Source organism: Ochotona curzoniae, unplaced genomic scaffold, assembly GCF_017591425.1.
Source record: "Ochotona curzoniae isolate NIBS_2020 unplaced genomic scaffold, NIBS_Ocur_1.0 contig_4612, whole genome shotgun sequence".
NCBI classification, from domain to species: domain Eukaryota; kingdom Metazoa; phylum Chordata; class Mammalia; order Lagomorpha; family Ochotonidae; genus Ochotona; species Ochotona curzoniae.
The window spans coordinates 1,343,678-1,370,019 of NW_024466343.1; the positions used below are offsets into that span (position 1 = coordinate 1,343,678).

General features: G+C 37.0%; 1 protein-coding gene across 2 annotated transcripts in view; it reads left to right on the forward strand.

The window, feature by feature from the left end:
* Positions 1-26,342, forward strand: part of LRRC7 (leucine rich repeat containing 7) — a 444,758-nt gene that overhangs the window by 162,685 nt on the left and 255,731 nt on the right. For both annotated transcript variants that reach the window (XM_040987263.1, XM_040987264.1), the window contains exon 3: positions 9,104-9,306. In XM_040987263.1, coding sequence (XP_040843197.1) covers positions 9,104-9,306 — 203 coding nt within the window. The remainder of the gene's footprint in view (positions 1-9,103; positions 9,307-26,342) is intronic.

Consider the following 26,342-nt stretch of genomic DNA (forward strand, 5'->3'; position numbering starts at 1 on the left):
TGTATCTTGTAGTTGTAGATATGTAAGAATTGCCTTTGGAATCAATTTAGGTAGGGAAAAAAGTGGCTCAAGAGAGAAGGGAATCCCTGCAGTATCGTAAGACTTCAGAAAATGATGCTTACTATTGATTTCACAGAATTTTCTGGAAGACCCTTAACAGAAAGAGGTAAATATCTGTTTTTCCTCACAAATTCATCAATTTTCTTGAAGAAATTAGGACACAAGATTTTTTCTTTTGGTTATATCACATATGTGTTAATCCATAAAATCAGGATTTCTGCCAGCGCAAAGACCAACCCTGGGTACCAAGACAGACAGTGGAACAAGATTTAAGTCACTGCTTGAGATGCCTGCATCCTTTTTCAAGTGCTGATTCTCTTCCTGGGTCGCCTTCCTCCCTTTTATCTTCCTGCTAATGTGCCTGGAAAGCGTCAGATGAAAGCCCAGATACCTTTGTTCCTGCTACCCACATGGGAGACCCAAAAGAATTCCATACCTCCTGATTCAACCTGTCCCAACTCGTTTCCTGTACCGCCCCCCCCCACTGGACACCTGTCTCACTTGATGCCATCTTTATCCTTTTCTCTATGTCTTTCTGTCTCTCAATGTTTTTCTCCCTTTCACTCTGTCACTATTCTTTTCAAAAAAGTAAACCTTCATATTTTGAGTATGAAATTACATGCCTCTGATATATACTGGGCAGAGCCCGTGTTTTTTAATAAAACAAAGTATGTGCTTTCAGCTATCAGTTATATAATGTATTCATGCTTTTTTCTGTATTGTACTCTGTTGAGTCCTAAAATGTTTTTACAGTTCCAGTTTCTGTATTCCCATTTTTTCAAATTCACAAAATTCTTTGCAACTGATAATTTAATAATAATAATAATTTACTGGGGCCAGCACAATGGCTCAATAAGCTAATCCTCTACCTGCAAGTGCTGGCAACCCATATGGGCACTGATTCACATATCCATTGCTCCACTTCTCATCCAGCTCTCTGTTTATGACCTGAGAAAATAACATAGTATGGCTCAAGTCCTTGAAACCCTGCACTCATGTGGGAGACCTGGAAGAGGACTCTGGCTGCCAACCTCAGCTCTGACTTCTGGAGCCAGTTAGGAGTGAACCAATGATTGGAACATGTTTCTATCTCTCCTTTTCTCTGTAAATCTGCCTTTCCGATAAAAATAAACAAATCTCTTAAAAAGCTTAAAGTGCCTCATTGTTAATTATTCATTTAGTTTTGCAACTCTAAGACATACTATGTGTAGTTCCAAATCTGATAATGCAAAGAAAAAAAACCTGTATTTGTGAAACATAGGTATGAGACAAGCCCAGGTCTAGTCATTATTCTCTGTGACATTATGTAAATGATAAGCATACTAAATCTTAATTAGTTTATCATTAAAATGTCTAAAATAATACATTAATTGCTGTCTTTCTTTAAAAAAGCAAAGTGATAGCACAAATCAGCTTGAAATTTTTAAGACGTTAGAGAAAAACTGGTTATCATGTTTAGTTTATATGTTCATTTACTTATATTACTATTTTAATATATTTACTTTGAAATAGATATTAAATTATCAAAATTATTTGTTATTAAATAGCTATTGCCTATCTCTGTCACTCTGTCTTTGAAATAAATGAATCTTAAAAGGAGGGTTTGATTGTGGCACAAAGGATCAGCTGCCACTTGTGACACCAGGATACATTTATCAGAACATGAGTTCAAGTCCTGGTTTCTTGACTTCTAAAACAGCTTTCTATTAATCCACCTGGGAATGAAGCAAATGATGGCCCAAGTGCTGGGGACTGACATCCATGTGGCAGACCAAGATAAAGTCCCTGGCTCCTGGATTTGAAAGTGAATCAGAAGATGGAAGAACTCTTTCTTTCATTTCCCCCCTCTCTCTTTCCTTTCTCTCTCTGTCTCTCTAGCTTCCTCTCTGACTCACAATTTTCAAACAAATTAATAATAATTTTTAAGAGCCAGACATGGCCCTTATCCTCACATATCTTGCAATCTAGTAAGAATTATTGATATCAATTTTTAATTAGCTAATAAAAATGAGATCAAAGCAAATTATTGCATGTCCTAGTAATACTTCCCAAGAATTTACAAACTGCCTTGAAGTAGAGAGAGAACTCATTTTCCCAATTTTAATTAATATTCTTAGATCAAGCGACAGGCACCCTTCGATGTTACGCATGGGCAGCCACAGCTGCAGTTCTGAGATCCCTAGTGCTAGAAGTATTATGCAATATTGAAAATACAAAGAAGCCATGAATACAAGGACTCATGAGAAAAGTGGTTTCTGGCCAGAGAAGGCCAGGGTCTTGGTTAGGTGTGGAAACCAGGAATTAGATGGTGGAACCATGCCACACTTGTTGATGAGTTTTTTACTTGAGTATAGGGAGGAATCTGAAATATTGAAGCAAGAGTGATGTAATCATATTTGTATTTCCAGAAGACCAATCTAGTTGTACTGTGGAGGGAGGGTAAAAAAGAGGCATAGCTATAAGGCAAACTAGATGACAGTTTTACTACTGATTGTTACATGAAGGAGTTTAAATCAATGTCAAGGTTACTGTCTGAGACACTAGATGAATGGGTTGGGCTGGATCAGCAAAATAGCCAACATTTAGTGGTTGCTTAAATGTTAAAGACATAATTCTAAGTGTTTTATACGTACTTTATTATTTTGTAGGTGAAGAAACTGATAGGGGAGAGGGGAAGCACATGTGGTCAAACAATCAGTTGGCTCCAGAACCAACTACTTGATAATGTGTGCAACTTGCACCTCAAGAGTGTCACTTCAATTTGGAATATGTTAATTTGAGATGTTTATAAAGCATATGAGGAGAATAATGATATAAATTAATATGAGATAGACATCACAAATTGCACAGTCATCTACTTACCATTTAACCTTATCTAAATGAAGTCAAAGCTGGTAAGGTAAATGAGAATATAAAGGAAGAGAGAATATAAAATCCTTGTCATGATTCATCTCAGAGACTAGGTAGGGAAAGTGAGTCTCTTTAAGTGAGTCACTTCGAAGGAGGAAGTGAAGAGGAAGTATGATTATCATCAGAGTGACACCGATGAGCCAAGGGAAGTGAGAGTTTCCAAAAGGAGCATGTAGCTCTACACCAAGAACTACAGAGAAAAACTTGCTCGTGGATCATCCAAGAGAGATTAAAATGCTGAAAAGGACTAGAACAAAAAAATTCCTTAAATGGAAAGTTAATCTCCCATCTTCTGGTTTTTCCATTCTAATAGCCAACATCCTATTAAAATTAATATAATTTAAATATATATGCATACATAATGAACTGTCAGAGAAAACAGAACATCATCACATAAGAAACTAACACATTTTTAGAAGACAGAGAAAGAAGAAATAGTTCATGTACATCAACATTACAAATTAAAATGTTAGCCATGTTTTAAAGTAACTAAAAAAGGGATATGAATTGATTTATACTACAAATGTCTTTAGATTCTTAGAAACATCAAGTACTAGGAAAGGAACTAGCAGTACTAGTTTTGAAAATTCAAAAATACATCTCTATATCCTAAGTTATAAGAGTCCACACCAGGCATAAGACTGAACAGTTTTCCATAATATTTTTGTAATTCTTCTTTGACTTGCTGTTACCTCCTTTTCCAGTGAAATCTGTCATGCATACAAAGCTTCAATTACCTTTTGAGAGCCTACTTTTTCAATATTGGACAACAGTCAGAAAACAGCTAGAAAAACTTCATCAAACACCAAAGAAACACACAAAAAATAGACCCAAAAATATCACAAGGAATGGGAGACAATTACAAATGTCTATAGTTAATTACCTTGTGAGAGAAATGCAAATGACATGATTCCTTAAATAAACAAGATATGATTACAAATAAACATTAGAAAAAGCACACAAAATTCTTATAAAGTAAAAATATGCTCCAAGATAAAAGTCAGTTCAATAAACGGATTTACAAGATAACATTGAGAAAATCTCCCAAGAAATAGAATTAAAAGACAAACATGAAAATTATAGGGGGAATATAATAAAAATACAGGACAAATCTGAGAGACAGTTTCTTCTAAAGGGAAATGCATAGCTAAAAATAAATTGTGTGAAACAAATACAACATCATTAATTAAACAATAGAAGAAACTCATAGAATTGCAGGTTAATTCACTTACAAGTTAAGGCTCATTAAGTACACATTATAATGGGTGATAATATACTAAAGCACATTGGAATGAATTTTCAAGGCTAAGGAAGGAAAGAATAAAATCTTAAATATTTTTTTCTGAAAAGGAAGGATGGTTTGAGGTATAGTTTTGTATAGGAACGGGGTTCAGTGTGCTTTAAAAAATAAAAAAAGTTAAAAAGCACATTCAAAGTTATGCAGAAAAATATTTGTGTATAAAATAAAGCTATTTCCAGAAATACAAATCCTCAAATCATGTACTTGTGATAAATAATTTCACAGAAAGAGAATGGGTGTTCAGTGTCACCAGGCTGAAGGAATAAATATAGGAAAAGCAAAGAAACTAGGTGCATAAAATAGGACATATTACACAGGGAAAAATGTAAAGCTCACGGGAAGATAATGAAGAGAAATTCCACTACGATAATTAAATAACTAGTCTTAAGAGTCAGCTATTCTAGACTGGAGCAGAAATATACAGAGTTCTGAAAGGATGACTACTGAGAAAAGGGTCAGGGAAAGAGAATACAAGAGGAGAATCTCAGGAATCTGAGTTAGTGGAAGGTACACATAAAAAATAAAATGCAGAGAATAATAAGGCATTTTTAAATCCAAGGAAACAAAGAGCACAAGAAATTAAATGTGATAAAGTTACAGTAGCATAAAGATAGAATATTTCATAATCTGAACACTTGGGACCAGAGTGTCTTAAATTTCAACCTTAACTCCAAGGAAACAAAAAGAGCACAAGAAATTAAATGAGGTAAAATCTTTCTTCAGATTTTACAATATTTGTATATATAAATATGAAATATCTTAGTGATGGGACCAAATGTAAACATGAACTATCTGTGTTTTTTTAAGATTTATTTAGTTTCATCGGAAAGTCAGATATATAGAGAGGAAGAAAGCTATGGAGGAAGTGGCTGGTGCTGAGCCAGAGCTGGGCTGATCCAAAGCCAGGAGCCAGGAGCTTCTTCCAGGTCTCCCACACAGGCACAGGGTCCCAAGGCTTTGGGCCATCCTCAACTGCTTTCCCAGGCCACAAGCAGGGAGCTTGTGGGATGGGAAGTGGGGCTGCCGGGATTAAAAACGTTTTGGTTTTTAAAGAACTCCCAATGTCGGATTTTAAGATTAGAGGTGTTCAAACTGCACAAAGAATATAGATAGTATTAGAATAAAAAAGTCAAAATGAAATAGATTATGTTAATTTAAAATGAAGAATGTTACATATGTATTTTGTTTGGTTAGAAGTATGTAAGATCCTATTGGAAGAAAGATAACGTCCTTATCCAGCCCCCTGTTACATACAAAAAAAAAAAAAATCTGTAACTGAAAATTCAGAGAAGCACTGTCTTGTTACTTAAGAAAAAAAAAACTTGAAAGGTTGAAAGCTGCTATGTATAAGATCATAAGTCAGGAATGCTTGGCATTGTGTGAGCAATGCCTCATGAAATTGAAACTAAAGTCATTAGGGAGAGAAAAAGAATATTCAAAAGATTGCTAAATAAATGCATGAAGAAACACAGAAACGTGTCAGTTGATTAGAAAACATGTGATGTGAAAATGTCAGCATGTTTAATCTTTAAAGGCTGTCAGATAGATGATTACATTAGGAGAGTCATATTTTAGCTAAATAGATAAGAAGGATGTAGAGAGCCTTGTAGGAAAGAATAGACATGACCGAAGGAACCAAAGGTGGTGCAGGAGAGAAGACTTGGGGCTGGTGAATAAATCAATATATTATGATGAGCAATGAAACTGAAAGGATGACTACAAAAGATTACACTTTAGGCTAATGAAAGAAAAAGCAGGAACTTAAGTGAATTAAATTTCAAAAATTTTGTTTGGTAGCGCACTATGCTTCAGGTGGAAGTCTGAATATTCTTTTTTTACTCCTAATTCTTATCATTTTTTTTGAAAAAAACACAGTGACAATAACAAATTGATACCAACAAATATCCACGTGGTCTAATACAAAAGGATGAAGAAATAATGGAGAATCAAGAAGCATGGATAGTTGATTCATCACTCTTCCGGGTGTCATAAAATGTGTGCAGCTTGACTCAGCTCTGTGTAGCACTGCTGCATCATCATTATGCCTCGTGTTCAAATCAAAACCCTGTGTACCAGTGCACTTTCTCCCTTCCCCTTCAACCTTCCCCTCCACCTCCTTTTTAATCTATTGCCAACCTAAAATCCTCCCAACATATTGCTTCTCTGCATCCTCACTGATACCACTATAATCAAATCTAATAATTACTTTAACAATTTCAATGATTTCAACAAACATTGGGTGTCTATGTTATGTTATATATTTACTAGTTACATGTGTTCAGGGCCAAATATAGCCTAGATCCAAGGCAGAAACATGATGTTGGGTTCCAAGGAGCTCAAGTAAGACCAAGTAAAGCAGGAGTTACCAAACCTTGTGATTTAGCATCCCTGAAATGTGAATCAAGGAAGTCTAGATGCATTAGCTAAGAAGAGAGGTAATCCTCCTTTTTTTGATTAATTACATTTCATTTTGTGACATAGTGTCATAGACTCTGGGATTCCCCCTATCCCTCCCTATACCCTCCTCTCATGGTGGATTCCTCCACCTTGTTGCAGTATTACAGTTCAAATCCAGTCAATATTCTTTCATTGCAAACATATACCAAGCATAGAGTCCAGCATCTTATTGTCAAGCAAAATTCAATGGTTTCTTGGGGAGACCATCTCTGGTCTGAAGGCAGAGCTGGCAGAATATCATCCCAACCAATTAAAAGCCACAACATAACATCAACAACAATTTACAACATTATGGAGTTAATTGACATGGTATTGAGTAACCAATATGTTTTTAAAAAATGCAAGTTCTTAACCACATCCTGTGACTACTTCATTGACATTTCAATTTTAGTTGATATACAGAACTGGCTGCTATACATCTTAAAATGGCTATAGGGTACTATTCAGCTGTCTTGTGTCTATTTCCACTTTAATATTTAGCAGTTTTAGTGTTGAAGCATGATTTTTGCTGAACTTGGCAGATTTTAGGATAGTCTAAACTGACTTATAACTCTAACAAGGCATATGTCAACAATTGAGGTGCAGAACAGTTTTAGGAGGGGTGTATAGAGAAATCTTCAATGCCTTAGTGAGGAGTAACTTATCTTTGGGTCCTACCTAGTAAGGTATATGTGAATCCACGCTGACCATTTCCAGTCTGATTCTAAGCTTTCCTTGTTGTTTTCTATCTGTCTAATTTTTTTTGAGGGCGGGGAGGCAGGACCTCTGGAGTGACCCTGATGGTCATTGCAAGAGAGGGTGGGAATCCAAAGTTGAAACTAAGTAAAGACCAGAGAAAGTGTTTAATCAGCCCCGAATAGATGTTCATGTGAAAACAACAACCAATAAATATTTAATCATAAAGGTTTCTTCAAAAATATATTTACATTAATTTCAGAAGTTAAAGGAAGAATAACAATAGTTTAGGGTACAGCAGCAGGATGCTTTTGAGCATATTTTACTCGATTGCTTCAAATTTGAGTTAACCAAGGCAATTTGAAAAACAAAATCTCGCATTGCTTTTTATAAACTATCACTAATTTCTGTTTCAACAATAAATTTAAACTCTTGGTTAAAAAAATAATAATAGATTAAATACAAGTTTCCAAATAATGTTTATCCAATCCTAATTCTATGATTCAAAAACCATGCTTTGTACTTCAAATTTGAGAATGAGTGAAACAAAATCTCCTTAAAGCACTTACTTAGGACCTTGGAAAGCAGCCCATTCAATTAGGATGCACTCTGGTCAATCTTCTGGGAACTAAGAGCAGGGTGCTCTTTCTTCATCCTTTGAATATTGACAAATGTAGTGACCCTATATCTAGAATATGAAATTTCTCCAATGAGGCATCAATAGGTGATGATGGTTTGGAAGAGTTTCAGATATATTCATTCACGTACTCAAGCATTTTTTCATGCTACAGTTATTGAATGTATATTACAGATTAATCACCATGGAAAACACTAAGATGAACTAAGTACTGTCCTACCTTCAAAAAACTTAATGCTCTAGAAGCAAATGACAGGAGGAAGGCAAGGGGGAGGGGAGCAACATGGGAGAAAGGGATATTTTATATTCCTACAATAGTATCCACGAAATATATTAAATATGTTAAAATTAATTTAAACATTTTAAGTATGATTTAGTGCTGGAGGAATAGAAGAACGACATCTCAGGGCTTTCACAGGAACTTCTGATGGGACACTGGACACACAAAATTAACATTCTGAAGTGAGCAACTAAATCAGTCCTAATCTAGATCCAGAAGAAAATAAACTCTGTTAAAATAATCCATTTGAATCCCCCACATTTAGCCCTGTTCCTAGAACACAGTGATTACAAAATTAATGCTCACTGATGGTATGGACCAGTGAGTTAAAGGGAAGACATAAACTTGGTTTGATACCTGAATACATAGGAGAAATATCTTTTCCAATCAACTCTGAAGACATATATTCTATTCTGAGGTCTATGTTAAATCTTAGTACATTCTATACAGTTGTTGCAATTAAAAGTATAATAATGATGACAGCTTAACCTGGGTCAATATTGTATTCTGATCCAGTGTGCTCCTTATAATACTATGTAGTAACAGACAGTCTCTTAATCTCTCTGAATCCATCTTTTTGTTTGTGATTTTGGAATAAAATCTGTTTAACATCCCTTGCCAAGCTGTTGAAAGATTTGCTGATACAATGTGTGTGTCATATATACATTTTAAAGCATTACGGAATGTATGTGTACCAAAATTGAATTTCAAAACTTATATCATAATGCTTTCCACAGCAGTCAATTAAGCTGTGTTTTTTTTTTTTCCTTCTTCTTCTCTCTAGTGCAGTGCCTGGAGATGACCACCAAGCGGAAAATCATCGGCCGTCTGGTGCCGTGCCGATGTTTCCGAGGTGAAGAAGAGATCATCTCTGTTTTAGATTATTCTCACTGCAGCCTTCAGCAGGTGCCAAAGGAGGTCTTTAATTTCGAACGGACATTAGAGGAGCTTTATCTAGATGCCAATCAAATTGAAGAACTACCCAAGGTAATTTATGACAACCAATACATCACACTGAATGAGTTTCTCATAGTTTTCCATAGATTGGAAATTTTTAATGATAATGTTAGCTATTGCCTTTTATTTGGGTAATTGACAGATCATTGAAGTTACTATACATTTTCCCAACATTCTCATTTGCTCTTAGTGCTACTTTCATTTTTAACTTTGTATATTACATTATGCTAATATTATATACTATATGAATGCTAATATTATATGTTAGTAGCGAATTGCACTCCATCGAAGTCATGATTTTATAGAGTAGGCTTCATTGTTTTGATTTAAAAGATACAAATTGAAGGATATCAATTAATTATGTTTAAAAAGAAAGGAAAAGGTATGACATTTTGATTTACAGAACTGAAAATCAGTATTGTATGCTAAATGGTTTAAAATTTGGAATATGTCCTAAATATAAGAAATACTATTTTATATCTGCAGTTAATACTACTATGAAAAAGTTTTGTTCTTACAGTTTAAGATTTGATTATTATATCTATTACTGAATCTCTGGGGCAAATAGTACAAAATGCTGGTTCAAAAATTTGTAAAACAGCACAGACAGGTACACACAGATCTGATACAATATTGTACTGTGCAACAAAATCCAGATCGCCTGCAAATCATTTTCTGTCACTGAAAATACTGATCAAGTAAATATTAGCTAAATCAGACCAAAGCCACCTAATGAAGAGGTTCAAAATATAAGCCAGTAGAAACTAAGCTTCGCTTTAACTATCTCAAACTATTTAGTTAATGTAGCATTTCTTTGTGAAAGACTAAACCAGGCTAAGAATGAAAAAAAGTCATTGTATATGCTAAAAAGAGCATGTTAAATATTCGAGAACCAGTAAAGAATATTTCTCAGTAAAAACTCGAGCTTCACTATCAAGATCTGAAATGTTAGTGATCTGATAAAAAAAAGTTCTAAGTATCTTCATTTAAGGTTGTAAATTATTCATTCATAAATTAAAGGTTATAACCTGCTTAATGCATGTTTCAAAAACATATCTCATTTTTGACAACCAAATGGGTGATGTCTTCTGAGACCTTTCCTCAGTTTGGGCTGGGTCAGGCCCATGAAAATAGTTGATCCAATGGACTAGCACAGGATTAGAAACTACTTGAATGTAAGGATGTCTCATATTCACCTTTGCCTCTATGTACATAGACATACATAGTGAATTTTGCTGTAGGATTTGATCAACAAAACTATGTAGGATTTTACAAAAGAGTCATAAATCATAAATGTGAAATTTCACCTTAAATGAGAAAAAAAAAGTATTTATTGTGTAGGTCAGACCAGTCTAGGATTGACAGAAAAAGCAGAAAACATCTAGTTAAATCTGAATTTTAGATTTAAAAAATAAGCAATTTTGTAATATAATTCTGTCATAAATATTACAAGGAATATACTTAATATTTTTTAAAGATTAGCTTTCTGTCTGTATAAAATTAGAGTGTAACTAGGAATCTCCTATTTTTACATACTAAATTTGACAACCCCAGGCCTATCTAGTCATTTAAAAATCTAGGATCCATGAAGAAGATTTTGTAAGATAAACACTAAAAGCATGGCTAGCCAATGAATCAATTATGCATTTACTATCTGCTCTTTTACTTGAGGCCTTAAGTGAGACACAAGAGAAACAAATTTCACTTCCTGCTTGTCTGACAACCTGATCTGACAACATAATTACAGAGAAAAACTGAAGCATTAATGGTACTTGCTTAGCAATGTATAATTAGAGACTTAGAGTCAAACACTTCGGTAAGCCTTATACCGAGAGATGACTTCTATTCTTGCAGAGGTGAGGAAAGGTCTTGACCAAAGAACACATATATAGAAATTAAGGCGGTTATTTTGTAGGGAGTCAGGGGGAAGGAAGAAAGTCCAGAGGAGTCTGAAGCTGCAGTGTATGTATGAGTGAGATCAGTATGTAGAGAGAGGAGAAAGGAACCAGAAAAAAGGAACCTCCAACAAGTTCCAGGTCTGGGTTCTTATGTTACATTTCCACCCTGGTCTACATAGCCCCAGCTCCTGGCTCCATCTCCTGTGATACCATGCTGATGCCACACTGTTGTCTATACAATCTGTCTCCCAATTCCAGTTGGAGTAGGTCCCAGGAATAGGGAGACACCAGGTGTCCAATATCACTATGTTGTTGGTGGTGCTGATCTTGCCAAAAGTTCTTGGCCATTAGGTCTGATGGCCACGTGGACCTATTTTGACCCATACGATGCCCAAGTCAGTATTATTTTCCTGTAGTACTAGTGTAATCCACTGAACTCAGTGAGTTCTTGCTGAGCTCTGCACATGCACAGCTCACTGTTGTCACTTGCAGTCTTAAATTCTTTGTCACACTATACAAAATGGCGTCTGATATGCCACTACCAGAGTTCTTGATCTGCAGGCCATCAGGCCTGAGGGATACCTGGACCTATCTTGGATCAAATTTGTAGGATGCCTCATTGCTGCAGTTCGTTGAGCCACAACTGAGTTCATTCCCAGCTCAGTGCATGCACCATACTGTCCATAGCCCTTGCCTTCTTAGACAAAATGGTAACCTATATGGCTCTGGAGGTGGACTGGGTTGTGAAATTTACCCTGTTCCTGCATTGCCCCTCTAAGATCTGTTGCTCTGTCTCTGCACCTGTTCAAATCAAACAGACCAGCAGGATGGGCAGTTCTTTGCTGGGTCACCTCCTGAGCTAGGTCACTTACTTGGGGAGCATTGGTCTAGACATACAGGCCATCATATGCTGCAATCCTATGTACATCATTGTGATGCTGGACCACATGTAAGTCAGGTAGAACCCAGCTAGCACCCTAATATTGATACCAGCATTTCAAGCATAAACTTCACTTGCAATGCTACAAAGCCTGTAGGAAGAGACAGAGAGACACAGAGTGAAATTCTACTAATTCACCCTCCAAATGATCTCAAAGGCTAGGAATGAGCTGTGTCATGTAAAGGCCAAGAGCCAAAATTTGAGTGCACGACTCCAATGGTGGCAAAGATCCAACTACTTAAATTACCTGATACCTCTTATGATCTTAATTAGCAGATAGATAGGAATAGAAACCAAGGATGGATCTTAATTCCAGTTGCTATGATATGCAACACATACATGTGAATTGATATTTTAGCCCCTTGATTTTCATAAATATTTTTAAGAAAAGAATATAACATCTTGATCTTCATAATACCTGTTACTCATAAGAATACACTATACCATTTTGGAGACTGACTGTTTCGACTGGTGCAAGCAAAAATTAGAGTGAGTGAGGGCTGATTGGGTTTTGCTACAGCATCAGCTGGCAGAGGGTGGCACTGGGGACTATATCTGTCAACTCCAGAACCACCTGTATAATGCATAATCTGGGAGTGGGAGTGGCCTAGGAGGAATATAGTGGCCTAGGAGGAAAATACTTCCTTCTTGGGTTACCACTCCACTGGAGAGCATGAAAACCAGGACTGGGGCAGTAGTGACTAGACAGAATAGCACCCTCCCATGACATTTTTGAGAGCTGAATGGGATGTGGGACAGACTGAACAAGTCTGCAGTACATAATAGCAAGCATGGGAACCAGGGTAGGGGGCAGGCATGTGGGGGTTATGGGGAGTTGCCCCAATTAGGCTGCAGTTCCCACTGGTTTGCGTGTTGGCCGAGTATGAAATGGGCATGATCCAGGTGGACTACAACACCCAGTGGTTCGCGTGAAAGACAGGGCTGGAAACAAAACTGACCCAGCAATTGCAATGAGCAGCATAAGCTGATTGGAGCGACAAATCCTGTAGTGCCAAACCCTGTACTGGCAAGCACATACAAGAATCGGATCACCTCAGATGAAGTTTTTTTGGGGATCCCAACAACTGAATTGCTGATCTCAGAACCCCAACCATGAAGAGACTCTGTCAGCCAGTGGATTCTGGATAGATTTCATCATGCTTGGAACAGCAAGATTGGCAGCAATTCAGACAGCGAGACTGGCAGCAATTCAGACAGCGAGACTGGCAGCAATTCAGAACTGTTGAACTATCAAAACTACTTGAGCAGGACCCTCGGAGCATGCCTCAGTGGGATGGTGGGAGACTGGGAGGAGCTTCTCCCTTTGTTTCTCCCCTGACCCCAGATATGGGGAAAAGAATGATGATGATATTAATGTGGATACAATGGTCTTACCCACTTTGCTATAGCTCTTGACTTTTTGCACCCTGATCAACTAAATGAGATTATTAAAAAGAATTTTTTAAAGTAGGATAAAGTTGAATAGTTAACAACACCTAACTTCGAGATGTTATAAAACTACAGTAATCAAAAGCTTGTGGTTTGGGCATTAAAACAGAAAAAGAAAAAAAAGAAACAAAAAACTTTCTGTTTATTTTTATATTTTTCTTAAAACAAGTCCATAACCTCATGATTACATAAAGTAAGAGTTCATTACACAACTTTTTCCAATATTTTGTTTTAGTTGAATGATTGTTGAAATCCAATTTCATAATGGCAAGTAGTAAATATGAAAATAAAATTTAACAATAGTACAATCAATATGGAATATTATTAGTAAGCTTACAGATGACAGAAAACAAAAGGCCTATGCATCCATAATTGCTTTTTCTAAAAATAAATTAGATATTGGGAAACTAATTCCAGGGCAAGGTTACAAGAACACAATTGCAATGGTGCAAACAATTGTGTTGATCACTTATGCCAACCAATGTAGCTAAAATATTGATATCCAATATACATTTGGCACAGATTTATCAAAATACAAGTTGCAGACTGATGACATTTTTTCATGGCATAGCTGAAGTCACTGCCCCATGAAATAGCAAAAATCCTCACCAACTCTTCAGAAAATAAATAGATAACAAAAATACATCTGAATCAAGCTGATAGCCAGCAAGTGGAATAGAGATCCAAGCTTATAACCAGCAAATGGGCTTTGACAAAAATTGATAAGGCAATCTTCTCTTTGTCCTGAGCTTCTCCATGTACCAAGTTTGCTCTTTCTGTAGACAGTTCCTTCAGTAACTTTGTATCCCTGAAAAAGCATCACTTGAAAAAAGTTACCTTTGGGCCCGGCGCGGTGGCGCAAGTGGCTAAGTCCTCGCCTTGCACGCCCGGGATCCCATATGGGCGCCGGTTCTAATCCCGGCAGCCCCGCTTCCCTTCCAGCTCCCTGCCTGTGGCCTGGGAAAGCAGTCGAGGACGGCCCAAAGCTTTGGGAACCTGCACCCGCGTGGGAGACCCAGAAGAGGCTCCTGGCTTCGGATCGGCATAGCATCGGCCCGTTGCGCTCACTTGGGGAGTGAATCATCGGACGAAAGATCTTCCTCTCTGTCTCTCCTCTCTGTATATCCGCCTTTCCAATGAAAAAATAATAAAAATAAATCTTTAAAAAAAAAAAAAAAGAAAGAAAAAAGTTACCTTTTATTTTATATTATTCACTCCAACAAAAAATAAAGACAGTTACAGAGAAGCTGTGTCTCCAGGAATTACATAGTACAATTTGTTATGTCTGCCAATATTAGATATGATGTAAACATTTTTTTTGTTTTCATATTAGTCATATATTAATACAACAAGAACAGATTTCATGTAACTCACAGACACAATTCTAATATGATCATTCCCTTCCTTCCTAGTCCCCCTTTTTCTCTTTTCTCCTCTTCCATCTCTTCTCTTTTATCTCTTCTCTCTCTTCTTGGTTTCTTATACGTTCAAATTTGACCTCAATAATATGTTTCACAACAAGCCAGTTGCTGGCCTTGGATCATGTAAGAAAATTAAGAGTTTATTTTTGCAGTGTGCAGAATAAGGCACCTGGGAGCTATCATGTAATTCCTAGATGTCTTGGGGTAAATATTTTTTATAGAATGAAGTTTAGATTGAAGGTTGCATATTCACTTGGTGTGTAAGTCTCTAGTTGTCTGCAGAACTTATGGCCTGCCTTCAATTTGGTTATCAATTTTGTTTTACTGAGGATTCTGAAGATGACAAAGTGGTCTTCAGTTGATCAGTTGCTAGATAATTTTGGATCAGCACTTGTGACTCCTAGAAAAATCCTCAAGATAAGACCTACCCTAAAAATGTTATCTATAGGGGAGATAAATAACCTCATGTATTTTGTTTTCAAGATACCCTGCAAGGCCAGCTGATTTCCTTCAGTTTTTAAAAGATTGATTTTTTTTTCTGTCATAAAGCCAAGGCAAGAAAACTTGAACCTAAGGAAGGAAGGCAGGCCTGGGCCATTGGTGGCTAAATCCTGATACTAAGTTTTCTCTGCATCAAAAGCAGTATATAGAGGCTCAGTACTGGGATTGCTAATATTGCTTGAAATATTTTATTATTTTTAAAGTTTACATTAGAAACTCTTAATTATGTTTGTCTATATGAGGCTGGGCTACATCTATTCCTTTAATTTTTTTGAACTGTTTGCTAATTTTTGATTGAAAACTCAAGTCAACACTTATTTGTAAGCTTTATCTAAATATAAAACTTTATTAAAATCTGATTGATTAACTCATTGCTGGCTGTTATTGCCATTTCAGAGAGTGACATTAAAAAAATAAAAAAAGCAAGAGCCTGGCATGATGGCTCAGTGGCTGACTCTTGCAAGAGCCAGGATCCCATACGGGTGCTGGTTAATGTCCTGGATGCTCTGCTTCCCATCCAGCTCCCTGCCTGTGGCCCGGGAAAGCAGTAAAGGACGGCCCAAAGCTTTGGGACTCTGCAGCCACATGGGAGACCCAGAAGAAGCTCCTGGCTTTGGATCAGCTCAGCTCTGGCTGCTGTGGCCACTTAGGACATGAACTAGGGAACAAAGATCTTTCTGTCTCTCCTCTCTGTAAATCTGCATTTCCAATAAAAATAAAATAAATTTTAAAAAACACACAAATTTTAGGAAAAATATATCCAATAATTTCTAGTTCCTAAAAGAATTCTCGAGTTGCAACTATATGCAGACATTGTCCTAGGTGCCAGAGACACATTATTGAGCAAAAGCAATGAATTCCTTTTTTCACAAAATCCATCTTGCTGCAAAAGGATAATGCAAATAAGCAAGAATTTAAAAAGGAAATATTAGTTGGAAGTAAGTGTCATGATGTAAAACAAACAGGGGAAAAGGTGGGAGGCTACTTTAAGTTGAAAAAACAGTGAATGCTTCACTAAGGAGTAACACTGTATGTTGTGTTCCGAAAGACAAAACAGTCAGGCAAGGTCTGGGAAGCGATATTTGAGGTAAAGGGAATTCTTTACAGTAACAAATGTGGCATATTTCTGCAACAGATGTAATGGGAGTGTATAATGAATGAGGAGGAGAGAGGTGCAAGACACAAAGGAAAAAGTTGATGGGAGAGATGGTAAGGCTAGGTCATATAAGTTCAAATGATGTGGGAGGACTTTAAAATTTTAGTTCAAGTGACATGAGAGCCATTGAGTAGTTTTAAGAAACTGAGTGTTGGGCCCAGTGTGGCAGCCTGGTGGTTAAAGTCCTCGCCTTGAATGCATCGGGATCCCATGTGGGTGCTGGTGCTAATCCTGGCTGCCCTGCTTCCCATCCAGCTCCCTGCTTGTGGCCTGGGAAAGCAGTTGAGGATGGCTCAAAGTGTAGCCATGCTGCACCTGTGTGGGATACCCGGAAGAGAGGCTCTGGGCTCCTGGCTTCAAATTGACTCAGCTCTGGCCATTGCAGCCAATTGGGGTTTGAATCACTGGATGGACTATCTTCCTCTCTGTCTCTCCTCCTCTCTATATATCTGACTTTGCAATAAAAATAAATAATGGTTAGAGGCTGCCCCAGTTATTCAAATGAGAGAATTTTAGCTACAACTTGATTGACAGTAGTGAAGGAAAAAAGAAGTATTTTTAACAATGGCATTATTCTAAAGAGCTAAATAGAATATTGTTGCTTACTCTAAGTTTCTCCTGGTCAAGATTTAACTCATAAGTGAAGAAGAGATACGGGCTAAGAATCAGAAAAGAGATTTTGGAAAGAGTTGATATAGATAAGAAGAGGAAAACAAGAGGAAATCATTCTACTGAGGATGTAGGAAAAGGTATATTTTGTCATGGAAATCAACCTCAAAGAGGTTGAATAAAATGACAGAAAAACCACTATGTTTGCTGGTGTGGAAGTAATTGGTGAATGTGATAAGAGTAGGAACGTGAAAACCTATCCGTGATGGATTGAGGAGACAATGCTGGCCACAGAGATCTCTCACACCATTGTAAGGAATAGCAGAAGAAATAAGACAAGCTAGATAACTTTAAAATCAAGAAACTGTCTTACTCTGTATTTTAAGATCAATAACACCACAACACATTTGTACACTCATAATAATAGATGGGAAGAAAAGGAGGGCAGAACAACATGCAGGAAATCGATGGGCTGACTATAGGATCGGGGCCCTGAGGGTGAAATGACACAGGACTCGCAGAATGCAGAGAGCAGCTGCCTTTCAGAGAAACAGGGAGGAGGAGAGGAAGGGGGTTGAGTTGTATTATGAAATCTTGCCAATGTGTTAAAAGCATTCTCTGAATGGCAATAAGAATAGGTTTTGTTGTTTCCTGACTTTGCTGCATTTCTTCTTCACGGTTCTATTATAGGGAAAATGTCAAATGCAGCAAGATGTAAACTTTCAAGAGCCAGCCACGATTGCAGATTGTCATTAGCTGCAGGACCAAAAGAACATATACAAGTTTACTTTACTGACTAAATTTACTAAAATTAGAAATGACATGTCTCCTACTCAGGAAAGGAAGGCATGTTCTTTTTTAATTAACAGTGATCTAAAAGGGGAGAAAATTCTCTTTGCAGAAAGTCATTTTTCCAAATGGCACTTAATGAGTTAAATCTTGACCAGAAGAAGCTTCAAGTAAATAACAATATTCTGCTTAGTTCTTTTAAGTAATTCCACTCTTTCTTGTTTCCTGGTACCAATGCAATTTTGCTATTGATTTTTCATTTTGGTAAATTTGTAAATTTATATATCCTTATAACATTTATTTTCTAGAGAGTTAAAGTTCTCTGTTTTCTGTAAGTAGATAAATTAAAGGTTTGTGTTCCTTTTGAGGTGGCGGTAAAGGTTAATTACATTGAATGTAATTCTTATGGCTCTTTATGGAGCCTTTTCTGTGTGGCCATGGCCTTCAGTTAGAATAAAGTTTCTCTTTCTTTGTTCTAAATAATTAAGAGTTGACTTCATGAAAGCACATGCATTTACCACACAAATTTTCTCATTAACATTAATAATAATTTCTACTGTCATCCATGGGAAAGAACTTCCCCAGGTGGCAGAGAAATGACAACACACAAGGAAGTAGAGAACCCTCGGGATGCCAAGTGCAGGCCCGGAGATGCTGACAGACCTAAGTAGAAACGCTGTTCACAAGAAGTGTTAAGTGGAAGCAAGGAGTTCTGAGGAAATGAAGACAATAACAAATTAAAGAATAATTGATTTTAACTTTACTCCTGTTGTAAATTTTGTTTTATGACTTTCCATTTAATGGAATGTATAGTAGCGACATATTCAGATATGAAGATGCGGTGCAGTATCCCTCTCCAGTTCCAAATCAAAGGACTCCCAGTGAGACTGTTGGATGTTTGACTGTAGGATGCTGGACTGTCTGCCATTGTCTGTACCAGCCATGTCAGTACACACTTGAACGGCAGATTGATGGACTCGTGACTGCTTATGAAGGACTATGCTATTGCAATAATGTGGGGGATTCGGTTGGGAGGAGAGATTTTTATGAGCGGGTTAGTGAAATCCCAGAGCCTATGGAATTGTATCATACAATTAAAAATAAAATAGAAGTGAAACATTGAACCAATCAAAAAAAGTTAATAAAAAGGCTAAGTTGGGCCTGGCACAAAAGCTTAGTGGTTAAGGCCCTCGCCTTGAACACGCTGGGATCCAATCTGGGCGCCGGTTCTAATCCCGGGAGCTCCACTTCCCATCCAGTTCTCACTTGTGGCCTGGGAATGCAGTCGAGGTCGGCCCAAGACTTTGGGACCCTGCATCCGCATGGGAGACCTGGAGGAGGCTCCTGGCTTCGGATTGGCGCAGCACCGGCCGTTGCAGCCACTTGGGGTGTGTAAATCATCAGATGGAAGATCTTCCTCCCTCCCTCTCTCCTCTCTGTATATCCACCTTTCCAATAAAAAATAAATAACTCTTTTTTTAAAAGGCTAAGTAATGAAAGAACTAGAGAATCCTTTAGAATAAGGGAGGTTACCTCTATGGCTTTCACAAACCAGCATCAGGCAAGTGCTCCTTCATTTTCATCTTCATGGATTTATCACTTTCATCCATTTTCACAATGAAGACTTAGAAGTCTGTTATGCCAGCTCATGCCCTATTCCTCAATACAATGTTTACACTTTCTGAATTTACTTGATGTTTCACACTCAAAGAGCCTAATTGACATCCTTGAAGTCTCCTGTCCTGTATTTTCTGAAGCAGTTGGTTCAGTCCCATTACCAGGACCCTACCATGCTTTCTCACCTTCCACATCAAATCAAAACATAAAATGTCAATGTTTGCACTGAAATCTTATCCCCTTCATTGTCCTATGTTTGGAACCTTTGTCAGAACCTCATTATCTTCTGGCAACCAATGAAAGTCTCTGGATTTGTAACCCCTAAAACCAGTCATATCCCCCATTTTGTTCCACAATCAAGCAATTGTGATAGATTACAAATGAAAGTGTGACTAGACTTTGAGATAAGTTAAGGCAGTCACTGTCAGCTCTCGGAGTTCAAGAGAACACTGCACTGTAGCATGGAAAGCTAAGAGAAGGCACCTTTGTCTATTCCCAGTGTGCCTCTGCATTCTTTTGCTGCTTTTGCAGTCGCAGAGAGATTCATCTCAATTTCGCTTCTCCCACAGCTGTCATTCTTCAGTCACTGGCTAGTTAATTAATTAGTTAGTTAATTCTCTTTGTTCCTTCATATGACTGTAAGCAAAGGCCTACAGTTGTACTTACCAGCCCTATGGTAGTGATTCATTTAATCCACATTTACTGCAACGTGTTTTTGTTCCTCTCTTGAAGAAGACATTATGTCTATTTCATTCTTTTAACAGAAACTAACATGGATCTGGTTCAAATTTAAATTCCTACTAAACAGTTACTGCACAAATAAATTATAAAATGACATTTTAAGAGTCTGTTATAGAAATATATGCTCCAAATAATATGAAAACAAGGTACACAACTAATCCTTTGTTTGTGGTCATCAGGAAAATCGACCTGGCAGACATGCACTACTGACGAAACACTGGTAGATAATCTAGTTGAATTTTCAAATTAAAAACTAAACTGGGGCCCGGCGGCATGGCCTAGCAGCCAAAGTCCTCACCTTGAACGCCCGGGATCCCATATGGGTGCCGGTTCTAATCCCAGCAGCTCCACTTCCCATCCAGCTCCCTGCTGTGGCCTGGGAAAGCAGTCGAGGATGGCCAAAAGCTTTGGGACCCTGCACTTATGTGGGAGACCCGGAAGAGAGGCTCTGGGCTCCTGGCTTCGGATCAGCATAGCATTGGCCGTTGCACTCACTTGGGGAGTGAATCATCAGAGGGAAGATCTTCCTCTCTGTCTCTCCTCCTCTCTGTATATCTGACTTTCCAATAAAATAAATAAAAATCTAAAAAAAAAAAAAAAGAAAGAAAAGAAAAAACTAAACTGCCAGAGGCCAACTCCAGCCGAGTTCAGAGCTTGGGAAGGGTGCGTGGAGTCTTCGATAAACAAAGACAAGGACACTGTCACTTGGTGCCCTCTAGCAACAGCTCAAGAAGCTGTCCTTTTTATTTACCCAGACACATCACAAGCTTCTACACAAACAACTAATTGTTCTATTTTTTCTACAAGACTAAGAGGGCATGCACAAATATTTGATCATTCTGTCTGTACTTCAGGGCTAAGCAGGTGCCCCTAAAGATAATTCTGCAAAATACTGCATTGTTATTCTTCAAAGCAAGCCATTGTTCATTCTTCAGTAGTAGCAATGAAGAAACAGCCAGGACTCCAAGGCCAAGGCACATGCAATTACCTGCTAATCAGTAATACATTCCTACCACATTTCTGTTTCTACATTTTACCCATCATTTAATGGGAAAATATGTCACAAGGAAAAAACATAAAAATCCAAGACAACGGTTTCAAATGGTAAATTCCCCCTACAACTATAGACTCTATAACCCCATAAACAACCAATAATTAAAAGCATATTTCTTTAATAAAAGCATCCTTAATTCCTCTAGCTAAAAATTATAAAAGTGGCTAGGACGGTTACATTTTCTATGCACCCAAGAAATTGCAAAGACAGGCTAGCCTTTGAGATCACAGTTACTATCTTTATTGCCATAGCAATTTCAGCTCTTACTCCCATCAGTTTCATTAATATTTAGGGTATTTATTAAGCCCTTTCACAGAAGGTATGCTACATGGCTGGGCCAGATTTTGAGTCAATTGTTAGGCACCTAATAAGGTGTCCAGAAATGGCACAGGCTTAATTATGCTCCTGTGTGTAAATTGTCAAAGGCCCACTCACCAAGACATTATCAGTGACATGATCTCTCAAGCTCATATCGGTTGCAGAACCATCTCACAAGGGCAAACAACAATGCCTCAATAGATTATACAATTCTTAATGGGGTGCTTGAGTGTCCATGCAAACAGGGGGTGAAACCACATGAAGGTTGTCAGAGAGACATCTGCTGGGCCCTGCCAAACAGCTGGAAGCTCCCCCGGGCCCTGCAAAGCAGGGGAGCTGTTCTCTTCACACCTTCATGTCATCCACACCTTCTGCACGGACCCCAGCACTGAACCTTAGAGAAAACTATTTAGAGGTAGAGTAAGAATTCAATTACATATTTACCTAATAACAAAGTTTGTAACCTATATTTGTTATTATCCCAATGGGGAAGACATTATAATCATGCCATAAGCCATTTTCTTTCTGTTTCACTCATCTTCACCAGTCAAATATGTGAAGTTCAGCTTTTAGTTGTAAAACCTGTCAGTTCCTAGAAAGGCAATAACTTTGTCCCTCTCTTCCCCTACCCCCAATTCCAACACGTTTATACATTACAGAGTCAGTTTATGCTACTTCGAAAGTCTAAATGCTGTTCAACTGGTTTGTTCATACCACACTGATTATTGTGTATAGGCAAAGATGCAAACGCCAATTATCCAATAATTTCATATATCAAGGTTACTGAAAAGCTAATATAAAAAAAACTCCTAAAGCATACTTACAAACACACATACACTTAAATGTACAAACACACAGGTCCCTTCTCTTAGTTCAACAAAGATATTAGGAAGTTATTCCCCAAATGTGTATGAATAATGAAGTTGGAAAAAAATAATGATCATTTAAATTAAGATTTTAAATTTAGAGTTTCTTTTTTTTCCTCTCTGGATATGATATGCTTGCTATTAAAGTAATAGTGGGTATGTACATTCAAGAACATTCCCATTTTAAAAGCATTTAAATACAGGTTAAAATCAAATACAATAGATATAGTTATGTTTCCTTGTATACTCAAATTGACAGTTATTATTCCAATGAATCATCTCTGCTTGTCACCAGTTAAGAGATGAAAGTTAGATAAAAAAGGTTGAAGACCAGACAAACCCTCACATTCAGTTTTTTCTAGGTTAAGAATAAAATCTTGGAATGCTTTTTTTGTAATAAAATATAATTTATAAGTCACTTTGCTGTAATTTTGTCTATTTATTGTTATTTATTGTTTCACATATTTTTATTCATTATTAAAATACATTGAAATTTTATGTTCCATATTTGTAATCACAGGCTGGTTGTGCACTCAGTCCTATCTAAGTCCTTGGCCTATACCTTTTGCTGATTAGATCTTCAAGCGTTGCTTATTCAGCACTAATGTTTAGAAGGAAGGGAATTGGGAAGGTGAGATGGGAGGAACAAACTAAGAAAGGAAGAAGAAAAGGAGGAAGGAGTGTGACAGAGAAGTTAGGTGACTATCCTAGTCAGAAGCTTACAACTCCACTGAGCACTTATGAGTTGACTCCTTTATAATCAAAGCTAATTTTAACACTTATATTGAACCTAAGAATTTTAGGCATTATATTCTAATGGACACACGATAACTAAATATTTGAAGTAGCTTTCACGTTAACTTGAAAACATTAGAAGTTTCTCATGATTATTTTAAAGGAATTCAAAGAAAATTGTTCTAAGAAACCAGCCAAACATTGATATCAACTCCTTAGACTATGAGTTCTTCCCTGACAAAGTTCACCCATGTCAACACATGACACCAGTAACCTTCTCGTTCAATAACTATGTTATAAGAGACATCTAAACAAAAGACTTATCTTTTAAAAATTGACAAGCAATACTCTTTTTGCTTGTGATGGGAAACTAAGTAATTTATTTTTAAAATTTTTCCTAAGAAATCATATTTAACACATATTTGAGTTATAGTCAAACACATTTATGACATCTTTCTATTATCATCAAATTCCCAGGTCTGATGTTAAAATGAAGTACTAGTTCCAATCATAATAATTTCTTTCTATAGCCCTTCGCATTAGCAACATGGCATAATATATAGGAGAGCTTTTTCTTTTTTTAGGAGAGCTTTTTAAAATAATCATGAGTGTTGGAGTCTGTACTAGCAAACTCACTCAAGAATCAGATCTGGGATCAACTCAGATGAAGTTTCTTTGGATATTTCTCGAACTGAACTGCTGATCTTGGAACCCCAACCATCAAGAGACTGTCAGCCAGTAGACTCTGAATAGGTTTCATTACGGTTGGGACGGAGAGATTGGCAGCAATCCAGAACTGATGAACTATCAAAACTGTATGAGCAGGACCCTTGGAGCGCGCCTCATGTTGGGGATCGGGGATGAGTGGGAGGTAGGGTGGGGCTTTCCCCTTTGTTACTCCCCTAACCCTAGATACAGGGCAAAATGATTATATTAGTGTGGAAACAATGATATTACCCACTTTCACCCTGTAGCCCGTGACCCTTTGTACCCTAATAAACTAAGATTATTAAAAATAAATAAATAAATAAAATTAAAAAAAAAATAATCATGAGAAACAAACATAATGAAAAAAATACACATGACTTTCAAAAATATTTGGCAGTAACTAATTTTACCTTTAATTCTATTTTCAACACTCTTTCTTAAATACTTTCACTTAGTGTAATTTTAAGTCCTTGCTGTCATTTTGTACAGTGTGCCTAACACTGTGTTATACAGTGTCAATTTTATAGAAACTAGAGAAACTTGGGATCTAGAAATCACAAATATGGGTAACCAAATGAATTTTAAAAGTTCAGAGCTAGGGCATGGAAATCAATCCATCTCTGGCTTAAAAAATGGGAATATCTGAGCCTACCAGATAAGGGAATGCCTGGTAGGGTTGAATGCAAAGGAGTGTGTTCTGGAAACCTCATGTTTTTGCAAAGGTTTAGAATATAGCATCACAGCATGGCTGAAGATGAGAGCACACAGGGATGGAAATAGAGAGGGATGGAAAAGCGACACAGGATAAGAGGACTGGTAGGATAAGAAACTGGAGACAGGCAAGCTCTTGAAAGCCATCCTCAAGAATCTGGATTTTTTTTTCAAGAAAAGAATTATGAGTGATAAGTGATGATTTTCTGTCCCAGATATTTTTAATTTCATCTATAGATTCATGTCTAAACCTCATTCAGGAGACTTTCTAATTCATGAATGCAAGTGTGTGTGTCCAGGTCTGTATACATGCATTTATAAGTCTGCTGTGCATACATGAACTCTGAAATATTTTTCAAAAATAACATCTGTAAGATTGACTAAAATTGGCTTAAAAAGACTGTTAGGATCAAGCACTGTGACACACTGAATTAAGCTAATTCTTGGGTTGCGACATTTTATATCAGAGTGCCTGTTGAATTCCCAAATGTTCCACTACAGCCCAGCTTCCTGCTAATGTATCTAGCAGGTAGTGGGTAGTGGCCCATGTCCATGGGCTTATTCTTCCTTTCCCTCCATTCTTCCTTTCCCTCTGTCTTTGTCAGTCGGTGTTTCAAATTAATCAACAAATCAATAAATTAACCACTATCCAAAGCTTCCACTAAGATAAAGTCTGACTCATGCAAGATTTTGGATTCTGGCTAGAATCTTTCCACTGCTCACAGTTTAGAATTCAGCCACTTGCAATTCTTTGCCAATTATAGTGGAAAGATCCCTGAGGCTTTCCTCTTCTTCCAGCTTCCCTAAAGACACCTGTCTTCCAAATCTACTCTGTCTCCCCATTCTATTTTAGTCTCAGAAAATCAACCTCCCTCAAAACAGGGTGGGGCTATGTTCCCTTCTCCATCATTACTTCATATTTCTTCCCATTCTTCTCTGACACAAGCATGAATTAGTAATGAAATTCTGGTGACCCAGTAAGAATAAGAGAAACATACAAATAAACTAGCTTACCAAAAATAGAAACTCCAGAAACTGAATACTTATGTTGAAATCAGATAACAGATTCTGTTTGCTAAAAACTGGAGAAATAAGTGACTGTTTAAAAATGGCATAACAACAACTGATCATACTTAAGGACAAAAGAATGGATTTCTACTTAACATTATCCATGAAAAGACGAATTCATAAGGGATCACATCATAGCATTGGAACTTTGAGAAACAGGCGAAAATGGATTACTTATGTACAAAAATCTATAGAAGACTTTTATAAAAAAATGCTCCAAAAAAGAGGAAATACATTGGGAGAATGATCCAGAAATGTGGGAATTAGTATCCAAAAATTTGATTTTCACCAATAAAGTAAATTAGAAAAATGTTTTTAATTCTATTAGTAGCCTGACAAAATGTCATCATTTTATAGCCTCAGATATATTAGAACTAATTAGTTGAGAATATCATTGTTCATATTCTGTTTTCTTTCTTGAGATGTTTTTAAGTGTCTTGATCGAATTCTCCTAGAATTAAATTAAATACAATGTTGTCCATTTT